At 55.6% G+C, this 23,913-nt stretch overlaps 8 protein-coding genes across 8 annotated transcripts; 6 read left to right on the top strand and 2 right to left on the bottom strand.

Annotated features, from left to right (window-relative positions):
• Positions 1–79: 79 nt before the first annotated feature.
• SEC65 (RNA-binding signal recognition particle subunit SEC65) lies at positions 80–1,837 on the bottom strand. The gene is made up of 5 exons (XM_076636985.1): positions 1,729–1,837; positions 1,362–1,610; positions 1,104–1,257; positions 931–1,027; positions 80–822 (listed from the first exon to the last, which is right to left on the bottom strand). Exons 1-5 carry the CDS (start codon positions 1,767–1,769, stop codon positions 383–385), a joined length of 981 nt encoding a protein of 326 aa, XP_076498270.1. The 5' UTR covers positions 1,770–1,837; the 3' UTR covers positions 80–382.
• An 834-nt stretch (positions 1,838–2,671) lies between these two features.
• BDY24DRAFT_383722 (E3 ubiquitin-protein ligase RNF216) lies at positions 2,672–5,887 on the top strand. The gene is made up of 14 exons (XM_076639710.1): positions 2,672–3,185; positions 3,333–3,384; positions 3,486–3,618; positions 3,729–3,879; positions 3,963–4,014; positions 4,091–4,179; positions 4,253–4,440; positions 4,530–4,561; positions 4,656–4,768; positions 4,862–4,986; positions 5,080–5,096; positions 5,181–5,253; positions 5,334–5,479; positions 5,565–5,887. Exons 1-14 carry the CDS (start codon positions 2,965–2,967, stop codon positions 5,733–5,735), a joined length of 1,563 nt encoding a protein of 520 aa, XP_076498269.1. The 5' UTR covers positions 2,672–2,964; the 3' UTR covers positions 5,736–5,887.
• Positions 5,888–6,990: 1,103 nt separating this feature from the next.
• Positions 6,991–12,053, top strand: BDY24DRAFT_283384 (uncharacterized protein). Its single transcript, XM_076636984.1, has 8 exons — positions 6,991–7,235; positions 7,354–7,465; positions 7,561–7,851; positions 7,936–8,022; positions 8,094–8,225; positions 8,300–11,371; positions 11,471–11,627; positions 11,739–12,053. Exons 1-8 carry the CDS (start codon positions 7,180–7,182, stop codon positions 11,834–11,836), a joined length of 4,005 nt encoding a protein of 1,334 aa, XP_076498268.1. The 5' UTR covers positions 6,991–7,179; the 3' UTR covers positions 11,837–12,053.
• Positions 11,989–13,639, top strand: BDY24DRAFT_383715 (Alpha/Beta hydrolase protein). The gene is made up of 6 exons (XM_076639709.1): positions 11,989–12,416; positions 12,503–12,782; positions 12,850–12,861; positions 12,928–13,070; positions 13,147–13,429; positions 13,520–13,639. The coding sequence occupies exons 1-6, from the start codon at positions 12,094–12,096 to the stop codon at positions 13,586–13,588; spliced, it is 1,110 nt and encodes a 369-aa protein (XP_076498267.1). The 5' UTR covers positions 11,989–12,093; the 3' UTR covers positions 13,589–13,639.
• A 1,514-nt stretch (positions 13,640–15,153) lies between these two features.
• On the top strand, positions 15,154–16,217 carry BDY24DRAFT_383711 (uncharacterized protein). The gene is made up of 3 exons (XM_076639708.1): positions 15,154–15,395; positions 15,500–15,627; positions 15,708–16,217. Exons 1-3 carry the CDS (start codon positions 15,359–15,361, stop codon positions 16,110–16,112), a joined length of 570 nt encoding a protein of 189 aa, XP_076498266.1. The 5' UTR covers positions 15,154–15,358; the 3' UTR covers positions 16,113–16,217.
• Positions 16,218–16,820: 603 nt separating this feature from the next.
• On the top strand, positions 16,821–18,296 carry BDY24DRAFT_413784 (histone H3; the record flags this gene model as incomplete). The annotated part of the gene is made up of 7 exons (XM_076643223.1): positions 16,821–16,841; positions 16,925–16,954; positions 17,110–17,178; positions 17,638–17,694; positions 17,798–17,856; positions 18,004–18,142; positions 18,255–18,296. The coding sequence occupies 7 exons, from the start codon at positions 16,821–16,823 to the stop codon at positions 18,294–18,296; spliced, it is 417 nt and encodes a 138-aa protein (XP_076498265.1).
• Positions 18,297–19,422: 1,126 nt separating this feature from the next.
• On the bottom strand, positions 19,423–20,389 carry BDY24DRAFT_283311 (uncharacterized protein). Its single transcript, XM_076636983.1, has one exon. It carries the CDS (start codon positions 20,180–20,182, stop codon positions 19,511–19,513), a length of 672 nt encoding a protein of 223 aa, XP_076498264.1. The 5' UTR covers positions 20,183–20,389; the 3' UTR covers positions 19,423–19,510.
• BDY24DRAFT_338700 (cyclin family protein) lies at positions 20,181–21,487 on the top strand (the record flags this gene model as incomplete). The annotated part of the gene is made up of 3 exons (XM_076637344.1): positions 20,181–20,357; positions 20,542–21,081; positions 21,212–21,487. The coding sequence occupies 3 exons, from the start codon at positions 20,181–20,183 to the stop codon at positions 21,485–21,487; spliced, it is 993 nt and encodes a 330-aa protein (XP_076498263.1).
• Positions 21,488–23,913: the final 2,426 nt, after the last annotated feature.

Below are 23,913 nucleotides of genomic sequence, written 5' to 3'. Positions count from 1 at the left end.
GCTCGATCAGTTGAAGCACATATCGTACCTGGACTGAGGTTCGACCTTCAAAATCCTCAGCCAGGCCTCTTTCTGCTGGATAATCGTTTGGATCCGAGGTCGATGAGCTTGAATGCGACCTCGCGACGCCCATCTTGTAGTTCTCATTTCTGCTTCCTCCTCCCCGTGACAAACCTCCTTACCAAAGTCTGAGAGGAGTGTATGCATGCTCATCTTCCTCGAAAGAATCCAAGAAAAAGGTCATCGTTGAGCGCACAGAGCGCATCGTTCGACTCCCTCTCTCTCTCTCTCTCTCTCTTCCTCTCTCTCCCTCGAACTATGGTCTACAGCGACAATCACATCCCATCGGTCTCTCCGCATTACTTACACTCACAAACAGCCACTATCTCTTCCCCTGCCTAACCATCTTGACCTTCTCCTTCTTCTCCTTCTTCACCTTCTTCCCCTCTCCGTCGCCAGCCTCAATCTGCCCTACGACCTCCTCCTCCTCCTTGCCTCCCGCCTTCTTCGCTTCCTCCTTAGCCTTGAGTTCCCTCTCCCTCTCGCCCTTCAAAACCTGCAGGAAACTGCCTCCTGGGATGGCGGGCGAGTACTCGGAGTAGCGCTGCGAGAGGGGAGGGAGGGGTTTGGGTGGCTGAGGGAGGAGGGAGGAGTGTGGTTGGGGACGGGATTTGCGCTTGGAGGAAGAAGAGGTGGCAGTGGGAGGAGTGGGTTTGACGAAGGGAGGGAGGTTGGCTGGACGAGGGAGGGAGGAGGAAGAAGAGGAGGAGCGGGAGAGGAGACGGTGCATCACGAGGGAGACTTGGAGGTAGAGTTGTTTTCCTGAGGGTGAACAGGCGAAGGAGACAAAGGTGAAGATTTGGTTAGGCACTGAAGAGAGATGGGAACAGAACGACGAGAGACGAGAGACTAGAGACGAGAGGGACGAACGGTTCGTGATCTTTGGGTTGATCCACTCCCCGTCCTTCTTAAACTCGGTCTTGACTCTACCAGGGTTGGCCCAGTCCTTCGGATGGGATTTGGTTATCTACACGAGCAAAACGCATACAGTCAGGTCACAACTTCGCTCCCAGAAAAGGCGAAAGAAACGAAGCGAAACGCACCTCGTGAAAGACGGGCATCCCAAGCTGTTGAAGAGCGAGAGCGATGTCCTTGCTGAGAGGCCACCAGTGAGCTTGTTCTCTAGGGATTCGACGTCCTCCTTTAGATCCGTAGGCTCGTTTGGCGTCGAGGTAGATGGGGTAAATGGGATGCCAACTGACACGAAAAAAGAAGAGAGGAAAGGAAAGGAAGGAAGGAGGAACGAGGTCAGCTCGAGCGATTCCTTCCCTTCTCCTTTGCGACTCCTGTTACAGACTCACCTTTTATAGGGAGTCACGTCTTCTACGTTTTGAATAGAAGGATCAGGTTTGAATCTGGGATCGTTGTTGTCTCCTCCCATGGCTCCCATCATGGCAGCGAGCGAATCCATCATCGGGTTCCCAGTCGAAGGAGCAGGAGCAGGAGCAGAGGAGGACGACGAGGAGGGCTGAGGCTGGGGAGCATGAGCGACGGCTGAACGAGAATTGGGAGGAGGAGCGGAAGGGAGAGGGAGGTCGGTGTCGTCGTCGCTGTATAGAGTAAAAAGGAGAAGGAGAGAGGCAAAGAGGGAGGGAGAGAAGGGAACCGCTGTCAGTCGACGTTTGAGCTCGTTTCTGAAGAGATCTCGAGCTGAGAGGTTCTACTCACAACTCTTCGTCCGAGTTGTACTCTTGGATAGAAGCAGACATGGCTAAGCTGGGATCTGGTTGACTTTAGGGTGAGATGGGAGTTGGAGGGAGCAAAGGGAGGCAGCAAGAGGAGAGACGAAAAGGCCGAGCGACTTCACGCTCCTTCGTCCGTTCCCCAAACTGAATCTGACCTTCAACCGCCACGAACAACCGAAAACAACCTCGAAGACCCTTCTCTCTCACGACAGCATGGCAGACGATCTCGAGCTTCTGTATGCGACCTTCGAAGGTGCCGCTTCAAGGGTCAGTCTCGTGCAATCTCTTCAGGAGGAAGGAAGGGAGGAGCTCATCAATGAGAAGGAGCTTCAACGGCTGACTCCTCCTTCGTTTCCCTTCTCAAACTTCTACAGGATGAAATCAAAGGAGCCTGGAATCGAACCGTCGGAACGAACGAAGCTCGGTTCAGTGAAGCTATCGACATCCTCACAGGAGCGGTGAGCTCATCCGACCCGTCCCTCCCTTCCCACCTCACCTCCTCCTCCTCCCTTCTCCTCCCGTCCCTCCTTCACCTCCCCTGACCTTCCCTCGTCCTTGTTTCTCTCAGGCCCTAGGCTCAGACGACTCAGAATTCAACCCTCGAAACCCTGCTCCTGCTCCTCCTCCCAAAGCTGGCCCTTCCAATCGAGTCGTCGACCGCCCGTCTCCTCCTCGCGCCGGTCCCTCCAATCTCAAACGCGTCGTCCCTCAGTATCGTCAAGGGGAAATCATCTCCATCTCATCAGACGACGACGACGATGACGAACCTGTCTTTGTATCCGCCAAAGGAAAGGGGAAAGCCAAAGCTCCTCCTATGCCCAAACCACCACCCATCGTCAAGAAACCCGTCGTCGTCGTTCCTCCTCCTCCTCCTCCTCGACATCGCTCTCGGACTCGCTCTCCTCCAAGCGACATCAACGACGCTCCTCCCTCTCCTCGTCGTTCCCTCTCCCCAGAAGCACGCCCTCCCATCCCAAACGGGAACGCCAGCGGCTTCAACAACAACAACAACAACCGTTCCCGCGCCAGCTCCATCGCCCTCCCCGCTTCCCCTCCTTCCGACGACGAAAACTCCTCCTCCTCCGACCCTCACTCCACCGCTCTCGCTCAGATCCTCTCCCTCCTCGGAGACATTGACCCCACCCACGCAGCCGAGGTCGTCGCCCGACTCATCACCGTTAAAGGGTTTCAGCAACCAGATCAGATCGTCGATCAAGCCATGGAGGAGTTCTTCTCCAACCCTAAAGGGTATCCGAAGCTCACCAAGAGGAAGAGGGATGGGGATGGGGATGAGGAGGAGGGGAGCAGTCCTTCGAAGAAGAGGAAGAGCGGGAAGGAGGTGGATTACCTGGACGAGAAAAGGAACGGGAGTGGCGAGGATTACATGAGGTTGAGCTTTGAGAGCTTGTACGAGGAGTTTGCGTATGTGCCGTTGGATTTGTGAGTCTCCACATTTATCCTTCGTATCTTTTGAGCTCGTTATCTTGCTTCGGGTTTGGGAGGAAGAGGAACGCGAGGGGACTTGTTCGCCGAGCCGGGTCTTTCGAAAGGAGCGCTGACCCTTCCTCTTTCTCCTCGAATGAACAGCATCAAGAAAACGTTCTTCAAAACTGCCCTTTACGTTCCTGCCTACTACGCCGTACGTCTCCCTGCTTCCTTTCGCCTCTCTCTTCTTCGACCGACCTCGCCCTCCTCTTCGTTCGACGCGTCGAACCTGACCCCCTCCGCTTCCTCTCACAGATCAAAGCCGCCACCGAGATGGATCCCCGACCGTACAAGACCAAACTAGCTCCTTACAAGTCCAAAGGGAAATCCAAAGCCAAGTACAACGCTGAGTGGGATGCTGAGAGGAGTTGGTTGGTCGAGAGGTTGCGTGAGTCCACTCTTCGTTCCATTTCGCTCGTCCTTCGTTCTGAAAAGAGCATGATCGAAAAAAGGGCTGACCCTGTTTGATGGGCTTGGAACGATCTTGACGTCAAACAGAGAAAGTCGAGCAGGACAAGAACGACAAGATCGCGGAGGAGCTACATCAGAAGGAGGTCGAGGAGAGTGGGGAAGGGATCGAGTGCGGGTGTTGTTTCGGGATCGCACCGTTCGAAAAGTGTGTGCAATGTGATGAGGGACATCTGTTCTGGTACGTCACCCTTCTTGTTCGAGTCTGAGGCGAGAAAAGGGCGCGTCGCTGACAGCTCTTCGTTTGGTTTCTTTGAAACGCAGTATCGACTGCATCGAAGCTCACGCCAACAACGAGCTTGGAGCTCAGAAGACGGTTAGTCTGTCTTCTGCTCGAGAGTTTGTGGGGAGCCGAGACCAGAGCTGACTTTGAACGAAACGAAACGAAACAGGACATCCTCTGCATGGACGGCGACGGCTGCAAAGCTCCCTTCCCCGAATCGGAACTCGCTCGTACTCTTCCTGCCAAGACGATGTCCCTGTGCGTTCCTTACTCTCCCTTCCTTTCTTCTGCGTCGAAGAGACTGACTCTTCGTTCGTTCGTCCCTCCTCAGCCTCCAACGCCTGATCCAACAAAAGCACATCAAGGACGCCGGTCTCGAAGGTCTCGAATCCTGTCCCTTCTGCGACTTCTCCATCTGTATCGAGAACCCGAACGAGAAGCTGTTCAACTGCCAGGCCTGTGAGAAGGTCAGCTGTAGGAGTTGTAAGAAGGAGGAGCATCTGCCGAAGAGTTGTGAGGGTGAGTTTGGTTCCTTTGGCTTTCTTGCTTTTTCCGTCGCTTCTTCGTACTGAACTGTTGCGTCTTATTATTCTCTTTCGTTTACCTAGAGATGGCGAAGGACAACAAGCTCGACCACAGGGTTCGTCTCTCTTTCGCTCCTCTCCACGACGCGTCGCTCTCTCCCCTTTCCTTTCTGACGACCTCTTCCCCACCTCTTTTCGTCCTTTCAACAGCATCACATCGAGGAGGAGATGACCAAAGCTCTCATCCGAGTCTGTCCCAACACCACCTGCAAGACTCCCGCTTTGAAGGAACAGGGATGCAACAAGATGACTTGTACGGCTTGGTGCGTCTCGTCTCTCCCTTCCTCCCTCTCCTTTCCTCTTCCAATATCTTCGTGTCCCTCTTCGAAAGCTAACTCTCTTCGCCGCTTTTGCAGCCGAACGGTGTTCTGCTACGTCTGCAGCGCTGTGATCACGGATTACTCGCATTTCGATCAGAGTCCTGCTGATTACTCGAAGCCGAAGGATAAGGATAAGTGCCCGCTTTGGGAGGATATGAATGGTGAGTTTCAGAAGTTTGGCTTGCGCTTTTCATAATCGTGAATCGAGCTGACCTTCGCTTCGTCGTTCTCGTTCTCGTTGCCGTTTCCTTCAGTTCGTCACGCTAAGGAGGTCAGTCCTTGTTTCTTCTCTCTCTCCTCCCTTCCGTCTCGCTTAACTGACCCGCTCTCTTGGTCCGCGTTCCCGTATCATCAGGTCGCCGACGCTCGAGATCGAGCTCAAGCAGAACTGAAAGCTCGAGGAGGAGACATCGCCGACGAGGACATCGGTTCGTTCCTTTCTCCCTTCGTTCTTCCTTTTCCCTCTTTCCTTCTCGAACTGACTCCCTCCTCTTCGTTCGTCTACCAGACGTCGCCCTTCCCGACCCCGTCGCCGTTCAACCAGCAGGCTACATCCCCATAGGACTCCCTCACGGTGGTCGACCTGCTCCCGCTCCAGCTCCCCTTCCAGCAGGTCCCGTTCCCGCCGCTTACCGAGCTGCGATCAACATCGGAGTGAGTCCGAAATCCTCCCCTTTTTTTTTACTGTCTCTTCCTTCGCTCCTCGTACTGACGCTCACTCCGTTCTTTTCAACGCAAGGCCAACGCCGTCGACGCAGACATCTTCGCTCAAGCGGCGGGACTGCTTGGCCCGAGAGCGATGGCTCACCTACCAGGTTACGCCCCTCCTCCTCCTCCTCCGAGACTGTTGCCTCCTCCTCCTAGAGCGAGAGCACCTGCCAAACGGCCGGTGGGGAGACCGAGGAAGTAAGGAGGGAGAGAGCGGCGGGTTTGGGCTTTTTGTTTTCGCTTCGGTTCGGGTTGGGGTCTATTTCTCTGCTTTGTGGGAGACTTTCGGGTTTCTTCTTTCTCTTTCATGTTTTCTTGCTTAATGTTACGATGCTTATGACTCTTCGCCCTTTGCGAAGCTGCGATGGAGGGAGGACAGAGGGAGTGTGAGAGAGAGAGAGAGACGCGAAGCAGACTGTTTCGTTGGAACTGGCAATGGAGCAGAGTATTCTAGGATCTCGTAGCTCGGAGAAGTTGGACCAGAGACAACCAATCCGCCACTCCAGTCTTCCGCTATTCGAACTAGGCTGAGAAGCAGGAGAGGATAGAGAAAATGTTGTTCGTCGTCGTTCGCTCGTCTGCCGTCCTTCGGGAGCGAGTCAAAGTGAAAATTACTCTTCCTCGTTGATCATCGTCTCTTCGTCAAACACCTCGATTCAAAAATGCCTGGAAAACCTGCCGGGGCCCAAATTCCAGCGCGACTCCTCTGCCTGCGCCCCTCGCTCCCTTTCGAACTCCACGCCATCTCCCTCTCCCTGGCTCTCCCTCTCCCTCTCTTCCTCACCGACCACCACCCCCCCAAACCCCCTCCCCTTCTTTCTCTTCCCCTTCCACCCACCCGTCCCTCTTTGCTCTCTCTCTCGAGCACAACCCTCAACGCCGCCATGCCGATAACGACCATCCCCCGTACGGGCACCTTCGCCTGGGGTCAATCTGCTTCCTCCCTCCCCCTCCTCGCTACAGGAACAGCAGCCGGAGCTCTCGACGAGAGTTTCTCTTCGGAAGGGAAACTCGAGTTCTGGGAGGTCTATCCGGAGAAGAAGGAGGCCTCCAAGAGTAAAGGAGAGAACGAGGAGGAGGAGGACTTCTTGATCGCTCAAGGGGTGGAGGAGAAGAGGGAGCCGTTGGCTAGCTTTGGGGTGAACTCGAGGTGAGTTTCAGAGAAACAGGGTTGGAATGGAGTATATGCGCTTTGAGCTGGGTGCTGTAGAGGGGCTGGGAGTGGGAGAGCTGGATTGGGAGCGCGGAAGGAAGGGTCCGAGGTCATCTTTCCATCGCAAGAGCGAAGGAGTTCGTTGTTCTCAGCTCGTTTGCTCGAGCTGAAGGAGTCCGTTGACGAACTGGTTCCGAGCTCGAGGGACTTCGAGGGCACCTCGTAGACTTCCAGCTTCCTTGAATCTCGTAGGAGGTTGAGGATCGGAGGGAGAGAGCTCCATCTCAACAAACGGAAGGAAGGAAAGAGGCCTCGGCCTCTGACCTGTCTCTTTCGATCCACTCTTCCTCGTCAACCACACCTTCTACGACTACTCCTCGCCCCTGAGACGCATACTGACTCGCTTCTCCGTGTGTTGCTCGCCCTCAGATTCAACCGTCTCGCTTGGGGATCGCCGTTCAAGGACAGACCTCGAGGACTGCTGGCGGCTGGAATGGAGACTGGAGAGCTCTCCATCTACGACCCTGATAAGGTTCTCGCTGGAGCAAGGTCAGTATTATACTCTTCTTTTTCTTACCTCTTCGTTGGTGAAAGTGGAATTGAAGTGGTGGCTTCAACGACCGAGAAAAGCGAGTCTGACCTCTCTCCTTCCCTTCCTCCCTCGCAGTGCTGCCGACTCGACCATCTTTCAATCTACGAAACACAAGGGACCCGTTCGAGGACTCGACTTCAACTACGGAAAGAAGCAGCTTCTCGCTAGTGGATCCAGTGAAGGAGAGGTGAGTCTCTGACTCTTTGCGTCAAGAGCTCAGTGAAGGACCGAAGCTGACCCTGCTGTCGAGCTCGTTCCTCCTTCCTTTTCTTCCTCCCACAGATCTTCATCTGGGACATGACCTCCATCTCCTCCACCTCCATTCACTACACTCCCGGATCCACAGCCTCCAAACCTGGAGACATCACCTCGCTCGCTTGGAACAACCAGAAGGAGTACATCCTCGCCTCGTCGCTCTCGACCGGATACACCGTCATCTGGGATTTGAGGAACAAGACCCAGATCAGGACGCTTCAGTACGCAGGAACTGGATCTGGAGGAGGAGGAGGAAACGGTGGTGGAGGATTGGGAGGTCGAGCTGCGATGAGCAGTGTCTGTTGGCACCCTGACAACGTGAGTCCTGAACGAAGGAAGGGAAGGAGGAAGACACGTCATGAAGGGAGAGACGCTGATGCCTCGATACTTTCGCCTCTACAGCCCATGTCCGTTATCACTGCTTCCGAGGACGACGCTTCACCTATCATCATGGTCTGGGACTTGAGGAACTCGCTTGCTCCTGAGAGGGTGAGCTCACTTTCCCTCGCTCCTCTCCTCGACGAGCTCGAGCTGACCGTCTCCTTCTCGCCTTCCTTCAGATCCTCTCCGGTCACGACAAGGGTGTTCTCTCCGTCTCTTGGTGTAAGCAGGATCCCGATCTTCTTCTCTCCTGTGGAAAGGACAACCGAACGATCCTGTGGAACCCTCAGAGCTCTGAGATCCTCGGAGAGGTGAGCTTGCTTCCCTTGCTCTCCCATCTCCTTCCTCGAAAGTGAGCTGACCTCTTCCCTTTCTCTCTCCTCAGCTTCCTGCGAGCAACAACTGGGCCTTCCAAACCTCCTTCAACCCTCGAAACCCCGACATCCTCGCTACGGCCTCCTTCGACGGAAAGATCTCCATCAACTCCCTTCAATCCAACGAGAACGAGTCGACCGCCGCTCCCATCTCCAACCGAGCCGATGGAGGAGATCTCTTCGACAACCCAGACTTCCTCGCCTCCTCCTCGCCAGGAATCTCTCTCAAGCAGCCTCCCAAGTGGCTTCGTCGACCCATCTCAGCCTCGTTCGGATTCGGAGGAGTCCTCGCTTCGACCTGCAACCTTCCCTCCGCTACCGGCAAGACTCAGAGCGCCGTCGTCCATCTTCGAACCGTCGTTACCGAACCCAGCATCGTCGAGCGAGCTGAGAAGCTTCAGGCTGCCTCGGGATCGAAGGAGGACCTCGGAGCGTTCTCTCAGGCCAGGACGAAGGCGGTCGAGGGAAACGAGAGCGACGTCGCCGCTTGGAAGGCTCTCACTTCGCTCTTCGACGCCAACTCGAGGAACGAGCTCGTCACGCTTCTTGGATTCTCGAAGGAGGAAGTAGCCGAGCAGGTCTCGCTCGCCATCGCCAACTTCAAGGCTGCCAATCCCAACCCAGACGCCGTCGAGTCTCCCACTGAAACTCCCTCCCAAGCCAGCACCATCCTCCTCACCGAGCCCGCCGAAGGATCAGGAGAGTCAGCTACCTCCGGAGGAGCCATCGAAGGAGCCAACTCGGAGTTCAGCGCCAGCGGACTCTCGGATTCGACCAAGAAGACGGAAGCGGAGAGCGAAGCTACCGAGCCTCCCTCTCTGTTCGGAGACGAGGGAGGAGCAGGAACCCCTCAGGTCGACGCTGGAGCGGACTTCCTCTCGTCGTTGGGATCCCTTCGAACTGCCCTCCCCGAGCACGTTCGAATCCCTCACATCGTCAACGTCGCCGAGTCCTCAGTCGGAGCCACCGTCGGTTCAGCCTCTTCGGTCACCTCGGACGACAACCTCAAAGTCACGACCTTCAAGATCTACCCAGCAGGAGAGTCGGAGGTCGACCGACTCATCACTCGAGCTCTCGTCCTCGGAGACTTCGAGTCAGCCGTGTCGCTCTGTCTCTCGTCGGATCGATTCGCAGACGCCATCCTTCTCGCCGTTCGAGGAGGACCCGACCTCCTTCGACGAACCCAGAAGACCTACTTCGAACGACGAACGGCCTCCCTCCCTTACCTCCGACTCTTCCAATCCATCGTCTCCGACGACCTCACCGACATCGTCCAGAACGCCGACCTCTCGGAATGGCAGGAGATCTTCGTCGTCCTCTGCACGTTTGCGAAGACGGACGAGTTCAACGGACTCGCCGAGCAGCTGGGTCAGCGTCTCGAGCACCAGTACCGAGTCGCTGCCGTCGCAGAGGGAGAGGACTCGGCGGAGAAGTCGAAAGTGTTCAGGAAGAACGCCACCCTCTGCTACCTCGCCGCTAGGAAGCTCGAGAAGGTCGTCACGATCTGGGCGGACGAGATGAAGGAGGAGGAGGAAGCAGTCGCCATCGGATCAGGAGATCACTCGAGGTACACCGCTCACGCTCAGGCTCTCCAGTCGTTCATCGAGAAGGTCACCGTCTTCCAGAGCGCAACAGGATACGTCGACAAGGATCTCGCCTCCCCTACCGAGTCGGAAGCCGTCGCCGAGTCAGGAGCGAGGACCTACAAGCTCTCGAGCCTCTACGAACGATACTTCGAGTACGCCGACCTCCTCGCCACCCAAGGTCTCCTCAAGGCCGCTGGGAAGTTCATCCAGATGACTCCTTCCGACTTCAGGTGCGACGGAGCCGTCGGACGAGACATCGCTCGAGAGAGGTTCCTTGCGGACTCGGCCTCGAAGCCATCGCCGGCTCCCACTCCCATCGCGTCGTCGTCCTCCCACGCCGCTCGACCCTCGACTTCGGGACCCTACTCCACCTACCCTACCTCCGCTCCCACTCCTTCGTCGTCGTCGGTTCCTCCTCCTCAACCCACCGTCTACACTCCCTACGGGTCCAACGCGGCTCCCTCCAACTCCTCCTACGGCGCTCCTCCTTCTTCCTCCTACGGAGCTCCTCCTCCCAAAGCAGGTGCCGCTCCTCCAGCTCCTCCTCCCCAGCAAAACGGACCCTACGGAAGCTCGACCTCGTCCTACGGAGCGACGAACGGATCCTCGTACAGCAACAGCTCGCCTTACGGTCAGCCTCCTCAGCAGTCGCAGCAGCAGGCTCCTCCTCCTCCCTCGAACTCGTACGGCCAATCCTCCTACGGAAACGTCTCCATCCCTCCTCCTCCTCGACCCATCTCCTCCAACGCAGGAGGAGCTACTCCTCCCATCCCAGCCGCTCAACGACGAGACATCCCAGGATGGAACGATCCTCCCTCCGCTAAGGTCACTCCCAACCGAACCTCCTCCGCCGCAGGAAAGCCAGCTCCCATCACCTCCCCCTTCCCCAACTCGCCAGGAATGACTCCTCCTCCCCAGTCTCCAGGACAAGGACCTCCTCAACACCAAGGAAGCTTCTTCCCTCCTCCTCCTCCCGCTCGAGCTCCTTCGTCCCAACCTCCTCCTCCTCCCCGAGGCGGATCAGCCGTTCGACCTCCTCCTCCAGCCAACCAAGCTCGACCTCCTCCTCCTCCAGCAGCTCGAGCCGGACCTCCTCCTCACGCCGCAGGAGTTCGAGCTCCTCCTCCTCGAGTCGCGTCGCCTTTGGGACCTCCAGGACGAGTCCTCTCCCCTTCCGGTCACCCCGCTCGGATGCCTTCCTCCAACATGGCCGCTGCCGCTCGAGGACCTTCGTCGATGTACTCCCCTCCCCAGGGACAAGCTTCGAGCCTCGCTTCGCCTCCTTCGGGAGCGTACGCTCCTCCACCGGGAGCGAGAGGAGGAGCCGCTCCTCCTCAACAGGCGAGAGCTCCTCCTCCCCCAGCGGCTCCTGCTCCTCCTCCTCCGGCCCCGAGACACCCAGCAGGAGATAGGAGTCATATCTCGGGAGAGAACATCGCGATCTTCGAACAGATCCAGTTCTTGTTCGATCACGTCAGGTCGTTGCCTCCTCCGAACGTGAGTCTTTCCTCTTTCCCTCTTCTTCCCTTCGGCGAACGGAAACGAATTACTGATACCTGCTCATCTTCTTTTCTCTTCTTCCGTTCGATCATCCAGCCCCAAATCGCTCAGGAACTCCAGAGGATCCCTACGAAGCTCGACATCCTCTACGACCGACTCAACAACGACGAGGTCTCGGCTGATCTCGCTAAGAAATTGAGGACGATTGCGAAGAGCATGGAGAACAGGAGGTTGGATGAGGCGTATCCTTTCCGTGAGTGAAACTCTTCTTCTCTGCGCCTCGTCGAAGTCGTTCGCCCTTTCGTGAGACTGATCTCTTCGCGTCGTCCTTCTTCGATTCGTTCTTCTCCCCTCTCCTCTTCAGTGCTCAACATCATCACCAACACTACGTTCGATGGACTGCTACCTGCGATCACGGCCCTCAAGCTGCTAATGTCCATCGCCATGTCGCCTCCTCAGTAGGAACGCTCGTCTCGTCTCTCGTGGTTTGACTTCGTAAAACCCTTTCTCGTTCTCACCTCACGTATCTAGTTTAGACTCCTTAGTACCCTTTCTTCCGTCTCTTTTCTTCTCTCCACTCTCTCTCACACAGCTCCTAGTGTTTTCCATATCAATCTCAGATGCTCGTCTCCGTCCCGGGTCTCTCGTTCAATCTTTGAACCGAATCGAAAGAGCTCAGCCCAGGTCTCCCTCTCCTCTCTTCCCATCCAACCACGACCATGGCTCCCCCTCCACCTCTCCACCCTTCCGTGATTGATCGTCTCTCGGCAGAATACAAAGCGTTCCACAACTCTCACGATTCTCACGGTCCTGCTATCGAGCTCGCGGGTTGGGATGCGACTTTGCGAGCTGGACGGGCGGGAGGGGTCAAGATGGGTAGGGATCCGGTCGAGGGGGTGAGGAACGAGGAGATTGTGATTGAGTGGGAAGGAGATGAAAGAGAGATGGATGAGGATGGGTTGGGGAAGGAAAGCGGGAACTTGAAGGTCGGGTTGTTTTGGCCTGAGGTTGTTGAGGAGACGAAGAAGGAGAAGGAGAAAGGGTGAGCTCGAGCCCAAGTTACCTCTCTCGCTTGCCCTTGTTCTCGTCCACTGACTTCCTTTCTGCTTCTCGTTGGAACTCGATCAGTCTCCCCGTATTCATCTACTTTCACGGAGGAGGCTGGGCCTTCGGGACTCCTCCTACCTCTTCGTTCATCACTCGAACGACCCTCAACGTTCCCTGCCTGATGATCGTTCCGAGGACGAGACTCGCTCCTGAGAATCCGTTCCCTGCTCATGTTGAGGATGGGTGGGGATTGATGAGTTGGGTGAGAAGTGGGAAGGCTAAAGGAGTGTTGGAGAAACTGGGAGTGAAGGTTGATTGGGAGAGGATTGCGCTGGGAGGAGCTAGTGCTGGAGCGAATGTGGTGAGTTTGTTCGTTTCCTGGGGTACTGAGAGCCTCGTTGCTAACTTGATGATTTCTCCGTTTTCAGGCAGCTGTGATGGTAAGCCCGACTTTCAACTTCAGCTCTTGAAAAACTCGTTCTGACCTCGCTGCCTTCGTTCGACAGGCCAACAAACTCGCATCGCCAACTCTCGACGCGTCGCTCAATCTCAAGCTCTCCAAACTCCTGCTCTTCGTTCCGGTTCTCGACAATGAAGCCTCTCCATCAAACGAGAAGTATGCGAGCTGGAAGAATAACCAGTTCTGCCCGTGAGTTCAACCTCAACCCTCCTTGTTCGAACCCAACCTGACGCGTCGCTCGTTCCCATCTCTCCCCGTTCTCTAGCGATCTCCCAGCTTCCACCCTCCTCTTCTTCAGGTCTCTCTACCTCCCCACCAACTCTCTCAATAAACATCATCCCTCCTCGCATCTCATCTCCCCAATCAACGCTCCTCCTGCAACTCTGTCGCGTCTTCCTCCCGTTTACATCTGCGTCGGAGGAGTCGATCTCGTCAGGGACGAAGGGATCGTGTTCGCTCAGAAGATCAGAGAGGCAAAGGGAGATGAGAAGAGTGTGGTGCTGAAGATCTACGAAGGGGTTCCTCACGCGTATACGATCCAAGACGAGGTGAGTCGCGTCGAGGGAAACGAGGCGATGGTCGAACGACGAGAGAGCAACGCTGACTTTCGCTCTTTTTCGTCGGTTTGAATCATGCAGGTCCTCGAAGTTGGGAAGCAATATATTGAGGACGTAACTAGACAGCTGAAAGACGCGTTTGCGGATTGATGGACGAATTGTACGAGCTTCGAGACGGGTCGTCTTGAGTACGAGAGGGAGAGAAAGCGACGTCACGCGTCGAGCAGAGTCCTTCTCTCCAGATTTCCAAGCTCTCGTCTCGTTCTAGAATGAAAAGGCAATTTTCAGATTGGGAGAACGCACTTGAGTTCAGTAGGGAAATCGGAAGGAACCTGAGATAGAAAAGGCGGGGTGGGTTCCGTCCCGACAAGGTGCTCAACCTTCCTCCTTCTTTCTGGCACACCCCCTGAGAGAATCTGCTGCTCTGCTTCCGAGACATGATTTAGCAGAATTTGAGAACTAACGAGCACACAGAAAAACTTCTCTTTCAGGGGGCGAAAGATCTCGAAAAAGAAAACGAACCCCTGATTTGGGTTTCCCCCTCCTTCTTCCCACGAACCACCACTTCCCTCCCTTCCCGCCACTCTTCCCTTTCGATGCTCCCTCTTCAACATCCTCCTCAGTTCAAGCCGCCCTCCCTAGGAGTCCTCCCTCGACTTGCTTCAGCTCCGCGAGCCTCCCACCCTCTGCTGAACCTTCCGCCTTCCCTCCCACCACCTCCTCCTCCTCCTCCTTCCCGAGCTCATCATCCCGCTCCCTCCTCTTCCTCCTCTTCGTCGTCCTCGTCTTCTCCCTCCTCGCCGACTTCGCTCACCAGTCTGAACTCGGTCAGGAAGGAAGCCTCCGCTCGTATCACTGTAGCTTGTCTGTACTGCAAGAACGCGTGAGTCTCCCCTTGATCAAGAGAGAGAAGCGGACAAGGGAGGAGGAGGGAAGGACGAGTGTTTGGTTACATCTCCTCCTCTTCCTTCCTTCCCTCTTCAGCACTATGCTCTTATAGACACGTTCTCGCTTTACCCTAATATATGAGAAGCTGACTCTATTCGTGGTCTTCTTTGTCCCATCACAGCAAGATCAAGTGCAGTGGAAGCATCGACGGCGGATCCTGTGTTGGTTGTGCGAACAAGGGTCGCCACTGTGCCTTCGCTCCTCCTGAAACTAGGGATCTCAAGGGTTTGCGTAGAGTCGTTGAAGCCTGCTTGGCTTGTAGGAAATCGTAAGTTTCAAGTTCCGTCTCTACGAGAGAAACTTCAACACGAGCGAAAAGGGACCCTTTCATCGCTCCGCTTCTCCTCCGTTCCCGAGTCAGTCCGCCCACCCCTGATGCAAGGAGCTGACCTCGTGCGTTTCCCTCTCTCTCTCTATGGTTGGTTCTGGATAACAGGAAGGTTCGATGCGAAGGAGCTGTAGACGGAGGAGCCTGTAGGAACTGCTCGCATCACAAGCCTCATCCTCGAGTTTGCGTCTTCTCCACTCAACCCACTCGCGATAGAGCAGCCAATTCTAGAAGGTCCGACCTTTCTCCTCTCTGATGGAACGTTCGAGTTTTTGCTTTACTCGACGGCAGCGTAACTGACGCTCTCATTCGTTGCTTCTTCTTACAGGAAACGAGCGAAACTCATCGAGGAAGCTGCAGCAAAGGGCGAAACGTTCCCTCCTCCTCCCATTCCCGAAACCTCTTCAACCCAGTCCAACCCCACTTCCACTTCGACCAGCTCCATCCCCGTAATCCCTCAAATCTCTCCACCAACTCAAGCTCCATCGGTAGCTCCTACTTCTTCCTCGGCGTTCTCAAACCTCGTCGTTCGTCCTCGCAACTTCGTCGGATCCGTCTGGTTCTTTTTCACGCGTAGCTCTGGGACCTCGGCTTCTTCTCCATCGACGGATCTCACATCTGGTGGGATCGGGGATGGAGCTGGGATGATGATGTTGGCGAGTTACTCGGAGAGTCCGTACGGTGAGTTTGAGCTCGGATATCGATCTTCTTCTCGTCGCGTTCGATTCCTTCCCTCCTCTTCTCTATTTGACCTGACGCTGCTTCCCTTTTTCCTCTCTCGACAGGCGCCTACGACGAGATCGTCTGGTCTCCCGGATCGTTCGACGTCTCGGACGTCTCCCTCTCGAAGGAAGCTCTCAGTGCGGCGCGTCCGACTCACGTCTTCTCCTCCTCGTCGGACTCGATCAAGGAGGTGTGTTTTCCGTTCTTTCCTCGACCGTTTTCTCCTCCCTTACTGACTCGCTTCTTCTCAACTCTCTTCGCTCTCCTCAGAACCGATGGGGAGCCTCAGCCTCGCTCGGACGCTTCAACTTCACTCCCTTTGATGGATCCACCCTCATCTCTGTCTTCTCCACCTCCACCGCCTCCTCTTCCTCCTCCTCCGCCACACCCAAACTCGTCTTTGAAGCTCTCACCACTCCCTGCTCCCTCTCCGTCCTCCTCTCACCCATCTCGTCCCTCCTCCGAACGGAAGGCAGTCGGATCTGGAAAGGGTTCGGAGCGGAGATCGTCGCTGGAACGATGCAGGCTTGCTGGGTCGAGCAGAGGTCGGTTTCGGGGAGTGTTGCGAAGAAAGGAGAGAGCGGGGAGGAGAAGGTGGAAGGGAAGGAGTTGTGGTGCTTGGGGTGTGCGGTGGAGGAGGGGACTTTGAGATGGGGTGACTCGAGGACGAGGTAGATTCGGCTTTGGGGTGAAGGTTCGCTTCTTTTTTCTTGATGTTTTACGAGTTACGATTTTGGTTCTGCTTGAAACTTTTACGATCATTCATGACTTGTTCTCTCATTGCTGTCTTTTTTGAGCGAGAACAAAGAAGGGGACGAGGGGAGCGACCTCGCCTCCTTCCTCGAATCCTCCCCTCGACCATGCCTTTCTCGTTTTCTTCTCTCCCCCTTTCCTCACCTTCCACTCCACCAAATCTCTTCAGAAAACTTCCCACTCGGACCTCCTTCTCCCCTCTACCATCTCAAGTCTCCAAAGAATTTCAACCGCCCCTCCTCCCTTCCCTAGTAGGCGTTCAACCTCCCTCGCTAAGGGATCCTCCCTTGTCCTTTCGTCCTTAGCGGCGCTTTGATCCTCGCGCAGCTATCTACCCTTTCGAGCCCTCTCCCTCTTTCTTCGCCACCCTTCCTCTTCTGCTCCCTCTTTTGCCACCCAACCACCACCCTCCCTCCCTCCCTTCCACAAACCCCACTCGTTCAACATGGGTAAGTCCCTCCCTTTCCCTCTCGTTTCTTCGCTCCCTCCCTTCCTTGGGGGTCCATCCATCTTTCTATATACTTTCGACGGTATACAAACGATGTATAGAGGGAGTATAGAGGCCTTGCTGATTCGATGCATCATCCCCTCCCTTCCCTTCCTTCCTTCTCGTCGTCGTTGGCTGGTTCGATGGTTTCAGCTCGAACCAAGGTCGGTTTCCCTCCCTCACCTCCTTCCCTCCTTCGCTCCTTCTCTTCTATACTCACTCTCTTCCCTCCTTCGTCCCGCAACAGCAAACCGCCCGAAAGTCCACCGGAGGAAAGGTTCGTTTTGCTCTTCCCTTCGCTGTCTCGCTCGCCATCCATCGTCACTCCCTCCCTCCCTCCCCTTGCGACCTCACCTCCCGCCTCCCTTTCTTTCGTCTTTCTTCAAACTAACCTCCTCCTTCTTCTTCTTTGGGTTGATACGATGTGTACAGGCTCCCCGAAAGCAGTTGGCTACCAAGGCCGCTAGGAAGTCTGCCCCTCAGACCGGTGGAGTCAAGAAGGTACGTTCGGAGCTCGCTCGCTGTCCTTCAGATCGAACGAGCCGAGGGCTGTTGGATTGCTGAAGGGTTTGGATTGGGAGGGGCATGGGCTGAGAGGGGGGAGGAGTGGGATGGATGGGTCGAGGGTTCAAGGGGAGGAGTGAAGGTGGAAGGGACGGGAAGGAAGGAAGGAGGAGAGGAGGAGGAGCGACGTCGAGAGCGGTCTCGAGTGCTCTCCTCGATTCCTTCCTTCGTTCTTTTCGACTCTCTTTTTCTCGAGCATCAGGAGGGACGTGTCCCTCGTCATTCCTCGTGCTCGAAGGGAGAGTTGAAGGTGGATTGTCGATGGTGAAGGCAACGAGACGACGCCGTCGCGACGCTTCCTCCTCCCAGCGTCCTTCATCACTCCTTTTCTCCTTTCCTCATCATTCGATAGCAGAGCTAACTTTATCTCCCTCTTCTTCTCTTTCCCTCCCTCAGCCTCACAGATACAGACCCGGAACCGTCGCTCTTCGAGAGATCAGGAGATACCAGAAGGTACGTCGTCGTTGCCACCGTCGCCTTCCCTCCTTCTCCCTTCCCTCCTTCTCGACGGAAACGTTCGCTGACCTCGTTTTCTTTTCTCTCCTGTGTTTTATAGTCGACTGAGCTCCTCATCCGAAAGCTTCCCTTCCAGAGGCTCGTTCGAGAGATCGCCCAGTTCGTCCTCTCCTCCCTCGTTTCGTCGCACCACCCTCCTCTCCTTTCGACCACCTCTCTACCTCCCCTCTCCCTCTTTTCGTTCTTCCTCGAGCACCTTGACTGACCTCTCCCTCTTCTTTATACTTCTCTCTCTCTCTTCCTCAGGGACTTCAAGACCGATCTCAGGTTCCAGTCGTCCGCCATCGGAGCTCTCCAGGAGGCTTCCGAGGCCTACCTCGTCTCCCTCTTCGAGGATACCAACTTGGCTGCCATCCACGCCAAGCGAGTCACCATCCAGCCCAAGGTTTGTTCCCCTCTTCCCTTCCGTCTCTGTGTTCGTCTCGAACTTGTCGGAATGAAAAGCTGACCTTCGACGCGTCGTTTTCTCTCCTTTGTTGTTGTTTGTTCCTCCTCAGGATCTTCAACTCGCTCGAAGGCTCCGAGGAGAGAGGTCTTAAAGAGTTTGACCTCGACAGCTACGGCTTCTTGCACGCTTCTTGTGAGTATCTCTCTTTCCCATGCGCCTGAGGGAACAGTAGGGACGTGATGGAGCGCAGAAAGAGGATTCGATCGGGTTGACTGACGTCTCTCTCCCTCTTCCTTTCCCTTTCCCCAGACGGTCTCTTCTTCTCTCGTTACGATTCTCGGCTAGTGTAGTCTTCTGTTTCTCCCCTCTTCTTCGCTCATTAGTGTATATACTTCGCTCCCTCCCTTTCTCTATAGCCCTCTGTTGTTCGACCTTTCACGCGCGTCGTTTGAAACTCGTTTCTGGCCCTTTGATTTCTTACCCCCGCGGAGAAGAGGAGGTTGAGGTTCACATCTCCCTCCTTTCGCTCGCTCCCTCCGTCGAACCGCTCATTTTTTCTTACTTCTTTTTCGATGAGCTTTCTGTCTTCCCTCTGCTCTCGGCTCTGGAAGTTCAAGTGAAGAAAAAGGAGGATTTTGTTGATGCGTAGCAACGGGTGAAAGGGCACGCGTTTTGCTCTCCCCAGCTCCCATTTCCCTCCCAGCGAAGAGTCTTCCCTCCCAAACCATCACCCTCCTCCTCCCTCTCCCCCTCTTCCCTTCGTTCTCTCTCCCTTCTTCCTCCCCTCTCCTCCTAGGAAGTCGTTTCTCGACCCTCTCAGCATACCCCCTCTACGACATCTCCCTTTATCGAGTCCTTCGTCCTAGTTCTCGTCGAGTTGCCCTCGGAAAGGCGAACGAACCAGCCACCTCCTTCCCTTCCCTTCCTCCCTCCTTCTCTCCTCTCTCGACCACCGCATCCACTCACGAACAGTATAGAAATTATGGCCAGCGGTATCCCTGTGAGTTGACTCTCCATCCTGAGTGGTTTTAGAGTCTAAGGTGTGGAATTGAGGGAAGGAGAGGGCGTGGCGAGAGGGAAGGAGGAGAAGGAAAGGAGAGCTGACGCCCTTCGCTCTTCTCTTCTCTTTGTTGTTCGTTGAATCTACCTCCCTCCCATCATCCTTCCTTCCACCATCCTTCCTCTCCATCCACTCTCCTCCCTCCCACCTCCCTCTCCACCCTCGTCTTCACGCTTTGACGCGAAAAAACAGACCCGACGAACGACTCGCGTAACTCGCGCTACGGCGCCTTCCATCGGAGACGAGAACGCGGTCTCCCATCGATCCTCAAAGTCCTCAGCCACAACTACAGCAGCCAAGGACGCTCACAAACCCTCCACCTCCTTGAGATCAACCACCACCACCGGAGCCAAACCCTCAGCAGCTTCGTCCACCGCAGGAGGAGGAGGAGCCTCGACCACCGCCAACGCCAACGGGAAGGGAGTCCTAGGAACGAGGAAACGAGCCGCTTTCGGAGAGGTCACCAACAAGAACGGTCCTGCTGGAGCTGCCGGTGCTGCTGGAGGATCCAAGGGAGGAGCTTCCAAGGTCGAGAAGAAACCAACGACGACGGCGTCGACCACCGCTCGAGCGCCTAGGAGGACGAGGGCCAGCGCCGCCGCTGAGATCGACGACGACGAACTCGCCGTCAACGTCAAGGCCGAGGATGTCGACGAAGGAGGAGCTTCTTCTCGTCCCGTCGTCGCTAGGAAACGAGTCACTGCCGCTTCTACTACCACCAGCACCACCGTCGTCGGATCGTCAACAACCAACGCCGCTTCCACCTCCAACGCCAACCGAGTTCGTCGTCCCGTCCCTGGAGCTTCCACCTCCCGAAGTCGCGTCGCTTCTACCTCTACCGTCAAGCGGGAAGCTCTCGACGACCACCTCGACAACGCCAACAACGAGGAAGTCGACGACGACGCCGTCGCTGTGCCAGCCAAACGGGCGAGGACGTCGAGCCCTTTCAAGGTCGAGGCTGCCGAGTCGAGGAACATGGAGGTCGAGGTCGATTCAAAACAGGCGTTCAAGGAGGCTCTCGCTCAGGAAGTCGCCGATACGAAACCGGCCAAGGACGAAGGATGGCAGGATTTGGACGCGGAGGACGACGACGATCCGATGATGGTGAACGAGTACGTGAGGGACATCTTCATCTACATGCAGAAGCTCGAGGTTCGTTTCCTTTTCCTTTTCTTCTTCATGTTTGGTACTTCTTCCTTCTTCTCCGTGAAGGAGGGAAGGAGCGACGAAGTTTTGCGAGTTCGAGACGACGAAAACTGACCGACGACGACGACGCCGCTTTTTCCTTCCCTTCCTTCCCTCCTCCTCCCTCCCTCTCCCTCGCTCTCTCCTCCAGATCGACACCATGCCCAACTGGGACTACATGACCAACCAACCCGAACTCCAATGGAAGATGCGTGGGATCCTCGTCGACTGGCTCATCGAGGTCCACGGAAAGTTCCGTCTCCTCCCCGAAACCCTCTTCCTCGCCGTCAACCTCGTCGACCGGTTCCTCTCGGCTCGAACCATCTCCCTCGTCAAGCTCCAACTCGTCGGAACCACCGCCCTCTTCGTCGCTTCCAAGTACGAAGAAGTCATCTGTCCCTCGGTTCAGAACTTCCTCTACATGGCCGACGGAGGGTACGGAGACGACGAGATCCTCGGAGCGGAGAGGTACCTCTTGCAGACCCTCGAGTTCAACCTCAGCTACCCCAACCCGATCCACTTCCTCAGGAGGATCTCGAAGGCCGACAACTACGACATCCAGACGAGGACGGTGGCAAAGTACTTCATGGAGATCTCGTGCGTCGACCACAAGATGCTCCATCTCAAACCGAGTCTCATCGCCGCTGGAGCTGCCTGGCTCGCTCGTCTCGTTTTGGATCGAGGAGAATGGGTGAGTCTATCTCTTCTTTACGTTCCTCAGCTTCTTCAGCGACGTTATCCCTTCGTTCGAACCTCGAAACTGACTCCTCTTCTCTTCTCGTTCGCCGTCGTCGTCGTCTTCCCCTCCTTCCTCCCCACAGAACGCCAACCTCGTCCACTACTCGTCCTTCTCGGAAGAGGAGCTTCTCCCTGCCGCTCAGCTCATGGTCAACTACATCCTCCGACCCGCCGAGAAGCAGGCCGAGTGCTTCGTCAAGAAGTACGCTTCCAAGAAGTACATGAAGGCCTCGACCTACGTTCGGGATTGGGCCCAAATGCGATACACCGAGGACGGAGTGAGGTCGGCGGCTCCGAGGGGAGGGGAGTTGGAGTACGATGTGGCGGAGACGAGGAGGGAGGCGGAGGGGAACCAGTAGTCGGAGGAAACGGAAACGTCGTCGTCGCTCGCTCAGTTCGGTTCTCTTCGCTCTCTTTTCGGTTCGCCATCGCACTCCCTCTTCGTCTTCCTTCCTTCGCCAACGACTATACCCCTCCGTCACCGTCCCTCCCTTCCTCACAACTCGCATCCTGCCACCCTTCCAACCCTCCCTCGCATCCCTCGGAACCGCCTCCCCTCCTCTCTTTCTTAATGCCCCTCTTCTCTTCCCTTCTCTCCTCTTATCTACCTTCACTCACGCCTACGAACCTTCCCTTCCCACACTCTTCCCTTCCATACATATCACATACCATACCCTCTCATGCTCTCCCTTCTCGTTTCTCCTTCTCTACGCTTCACGTCTGCCCGTTCTCGTTCTCTTTTTTTGCATAGCTTTCTCGTCTCTCTCTCTCTCTTCTCTCCGTTTCCTTTTCTTACCCTGGGCTACCTTACCTCTCTACCTTTCACTCGTGTCCTCTTTGCCTTTCTCGCTTGCCCCTTTCTCTTTCCGTTTCTCTCTTAAGGTTTTTTCTCCTCTCCTTCTCGTCTCTCGTCTTTCTTAAAATTGCGTTCACGCACCTTTCTTTCTTTTACTTTATAGCCTGGTTCCCCTCGTCTTGATCGTCTCGTACTGTTGCTTTGGGTTTGGATTGAAGAAGAAAGGGAGGAGGGCAGGGTGGGTGGAAGGAAAGAGGGTTGAAGGGTGGATGGGTGGGCGAGAGGGAAATGAATGATAGCTCTGATTTTGAAGAACTCGAGAGGAGAGGGGAAGACGGGAGAGGAAAGGAGAGGGAAGTAGAGGAGGGGAGAGGGAGGGAAGTGGAGAGAGGGAGGAGAGGAGACGCGTCGACGTTGTCGTCGTTGCTTTCTCAAAGTTGCAGACGTGGAAAGTGGGATCGATAGAGAGAACCGCGACGAAACTTGGACGTAATCAATGCCCAAGTGCTGAGCGAGGAGAAAGGGAAGCAAGAGGGGAGAAGAGGAGGGAGAAAAGAGACGCGTCGGCCATCTCAGCGAAACGACTCGTGTTCAGCTTTTCTTCCTTGCCGTTCTCCGTGCGTTCACAGCCGCGGGGAGTTTTCAGAATCAATGAAGAGATGACATAAATCGCGGAAGTGCCCAAAATGTGAGAGAGAAAAGAACGAAAGAACGAAGCGAAATGAACGAGCAAGAAACGACAACAACGAACGGCTCCCTCGACGCGTCTCCCCTCGCACCCTCTTCGCCACTACCTCTACAACGCGAGCCCTCCCTGACTAGTAGGTCGATGAGAATGAAGCCACATAAGTCGAAGGATCAAGCAACCGAGAGCGATGTACGAAAGAACGTAGACGGATCGAGAAAGATCGCAAGGGAGAGGAGTTGGGTAGCCGGCTGCGAGTGGTCGTCGAGGGGAGGGAGAGGGAGAACGCGTTGAGAGTCAGCAGAGTGGTGACGGGGAGGCGAAGGAGGGAAGGCTTGGTACTGGGGAGATAGGGGAGAGAAGGGAGAGCACTCACCGATCCTCAATGCCTGACAGAAGACGTCGAGTTTGAAGTAGAACATCGTGAATTGAGCGGTCGCGTAGGAGTGGAGGATGTAGATGGCGGAGGTGGTGAAGAGGTGGAGAGGTTGGTGTTTGGTTCTGATAGAAGGGGAAATTCGTCAGCACTTTGGAGGGGTTGGGGAGAAATGGAGGGGAAGAAGAAGGAAAGTCAAAAGGACGCGACGTCGAACTCACCTTGAACGAAAGACGAGCAGAAGCTCGAGCATCGCTGGGAGGATGAAGAGATGAGCTGGTGAACCTGGAAGGTTAAAAAAAGCTTGGGTCATTACGAGTGATCGCTGATGCGAGAAGACGAAGTAGCAACGAAAGAGCTCACCCAAACCAAGTTCGAGCGTCCAACGAATTGAGACGAACGCACATGCGACGCTCCAGCCTACGAGGAAGGCCCATCCTGTAGCCTCAAGGAGTGAAGTAGTCTCGTTGAAAGTAGGCCCTTCTGTCTCGCCACCCAAAGCGGCCTCGCCCTTCTCTCCCGCGAGGGCAGTAGACTTCTCCTCGTCGAAGGTCCCCTCGACGCGTCGTTTGTCGCCGTGATCTTCGTCGTTCGAGAAGAGGGTACAGAAAAAGGCTGTAAAGCTGAGGGTGGAGAGGACAGCCAGGAGGGAGGATCCAGCTTGAAAGACGGGTGGGAGAGGAATGGAGTTGAACTTGAAGAAGAGACGGAAAGCGAACGCTGAACGTGAAAGAAAACAACGCGTCGGGTTCGGTCAGCTTTCTGATGTTCTTGGAGCTAGTATGAGAACTAAAGGGAGTAGATATTTACATGTCCACCAACTAGACCCAGCCAGTCCGACCAAGCCCTCCAACCAGACCAAGTCGTTCCTGACCTTCTCTCTACCCGCCTTTCCCTCTTCTCCGACACACTCCTCCCTAACAAACAG

This window comes from Mrakia frigida (assembly GCF_051309035.1).
Source record: "Mrakia frigida strain ATCC 22029 unplaced genomic scaffold BDY24scaffold_9, whole genome shotgun sequence".
NCBI classification, from domain to species: domain Eukaryota; kingdom Fungi; phylum Basidiomycota; class Tremellomycetes; order Cystofilobasidiales; family Mrakiaceae; genus Mrakia; species Mrakia frigida.
Note: the sequence above shows the minus strand (reverse complement) of the source record. Positions and strands in the feature narration are given on the sequence as shown.

Bases quoted from the DNA above. Each gene is read 5' to 3' on its own strand.
- SEC65 (XM_076636985.1), bottom strand. From the start codon at position 1,769: ATGTCTGCTTCTATCCAAGAGTACAACTCGGACGAAGAGTT. The intron at 1,258-1,361 runs GTGAGTCTGTAA...TTTTCGTGTCAG, and splicing joins GACGTGACTCCCTATAAAAG to TTGGCATCCCATTTACCCCA. The intron at 823-930 runs GTTCGTCCCTCT...GTTCACCCTCAG, and splicing joins CAACCCAAAGATCACGAACC to GAAAACAACTCTACCTCCAA.
- BDY24DRAFT_383722 (XM_076639710.1), top strand. From the start codon at position 2,965: ATGGAGGAGTTCTTCTCCAACCCTAAAGGGTATCCGAAGCTCACCAAG. The intron at 3,619-3,728 runs GTGAGTCCACTC...GACGTCAAACAG, and splicing joins TTGGTTGGTCGAGAGGTTGC to AGAAAGTCGAGCAGGACAAG. The intron at 4,441-4,529 runs GTGAGTTTGGTT...TCGTTTACCTAG, and splicing joins TCTGCCGAAGAGTTGTGAGG to AGATGGCGAAGGACAACAAG.
- BDY24DRAFT_283384 (XM_076636984.1), top strand. From the start codon at position 7,180: ATGGAGACTGGAGAGCTCTCCATCTACGACCCTGATAAGGTTCTCGCT. The intron at 7,466-7,560 runs GTGAGTCTCTGA...TTCCTCCCACAG, and splicing joins GTGGATCCAGTGAAGGAGAG to ATCTTCATCTGGGACATGAC. The intron at 8,226-8,299 runs GTGAGCTTGCTT...CTCTCTCCTCAG, and splicing joins GCTCTGAGATCCTCGGAGAG to CTTCCTGCGAGCAACAACTG.
- BDY24DRAFT_383715 (XM_076639709.1), top strand. From the start codon at position 12,094: ATGGCTCCCCCTCCACCTCTCCACCCTTCCGTGATTGATCGTCTCTCG. The intron at 12,417-12,502 runs GTGAGCTCGAGC...GAACTCGATCAG, and splicing joins AAGAAGGAGAAGGAGAAAGG to TCTCCCCGTATTCATCTACT. The intron at 13,071-13,146 runs GTGAGTTCAACC...CCCGTTCTCTAG, and splicing joins AAGAATAACCAGTTCTGCCC to CGATCTCCCAGCTTCCACCC.
- BDY24DRAFT_383711 (XM_076639708.1), top strand. From the start codon at position 15,359: ATGATGATGTTGGCGAGTTACTCGGAGAGTCCGTACG. The intron at 15,396-15,499 runs GTGAGTTTGAGC...CTCTCTCGACAG, and splicing joins TTACTCGGAGAGTCCGTACG to GCGCCTACGACGAGATCGTC. The intron at 15,628-15,707 runs GTGTGTTTTCCG...CGCTCTCCTCAG, and splicing joins CGTCGGACTCGATCAAGGAG to AACCGATGGGGAGCCTCAGC.
- BDY24DRAFT_283311 (XM_076636983.1), bottom strand. From the start codon at position 20,182: ATGTTCCTCGACTCGGCAGCCTCGACCTTGAAAGGGCTCGACGTCCTC.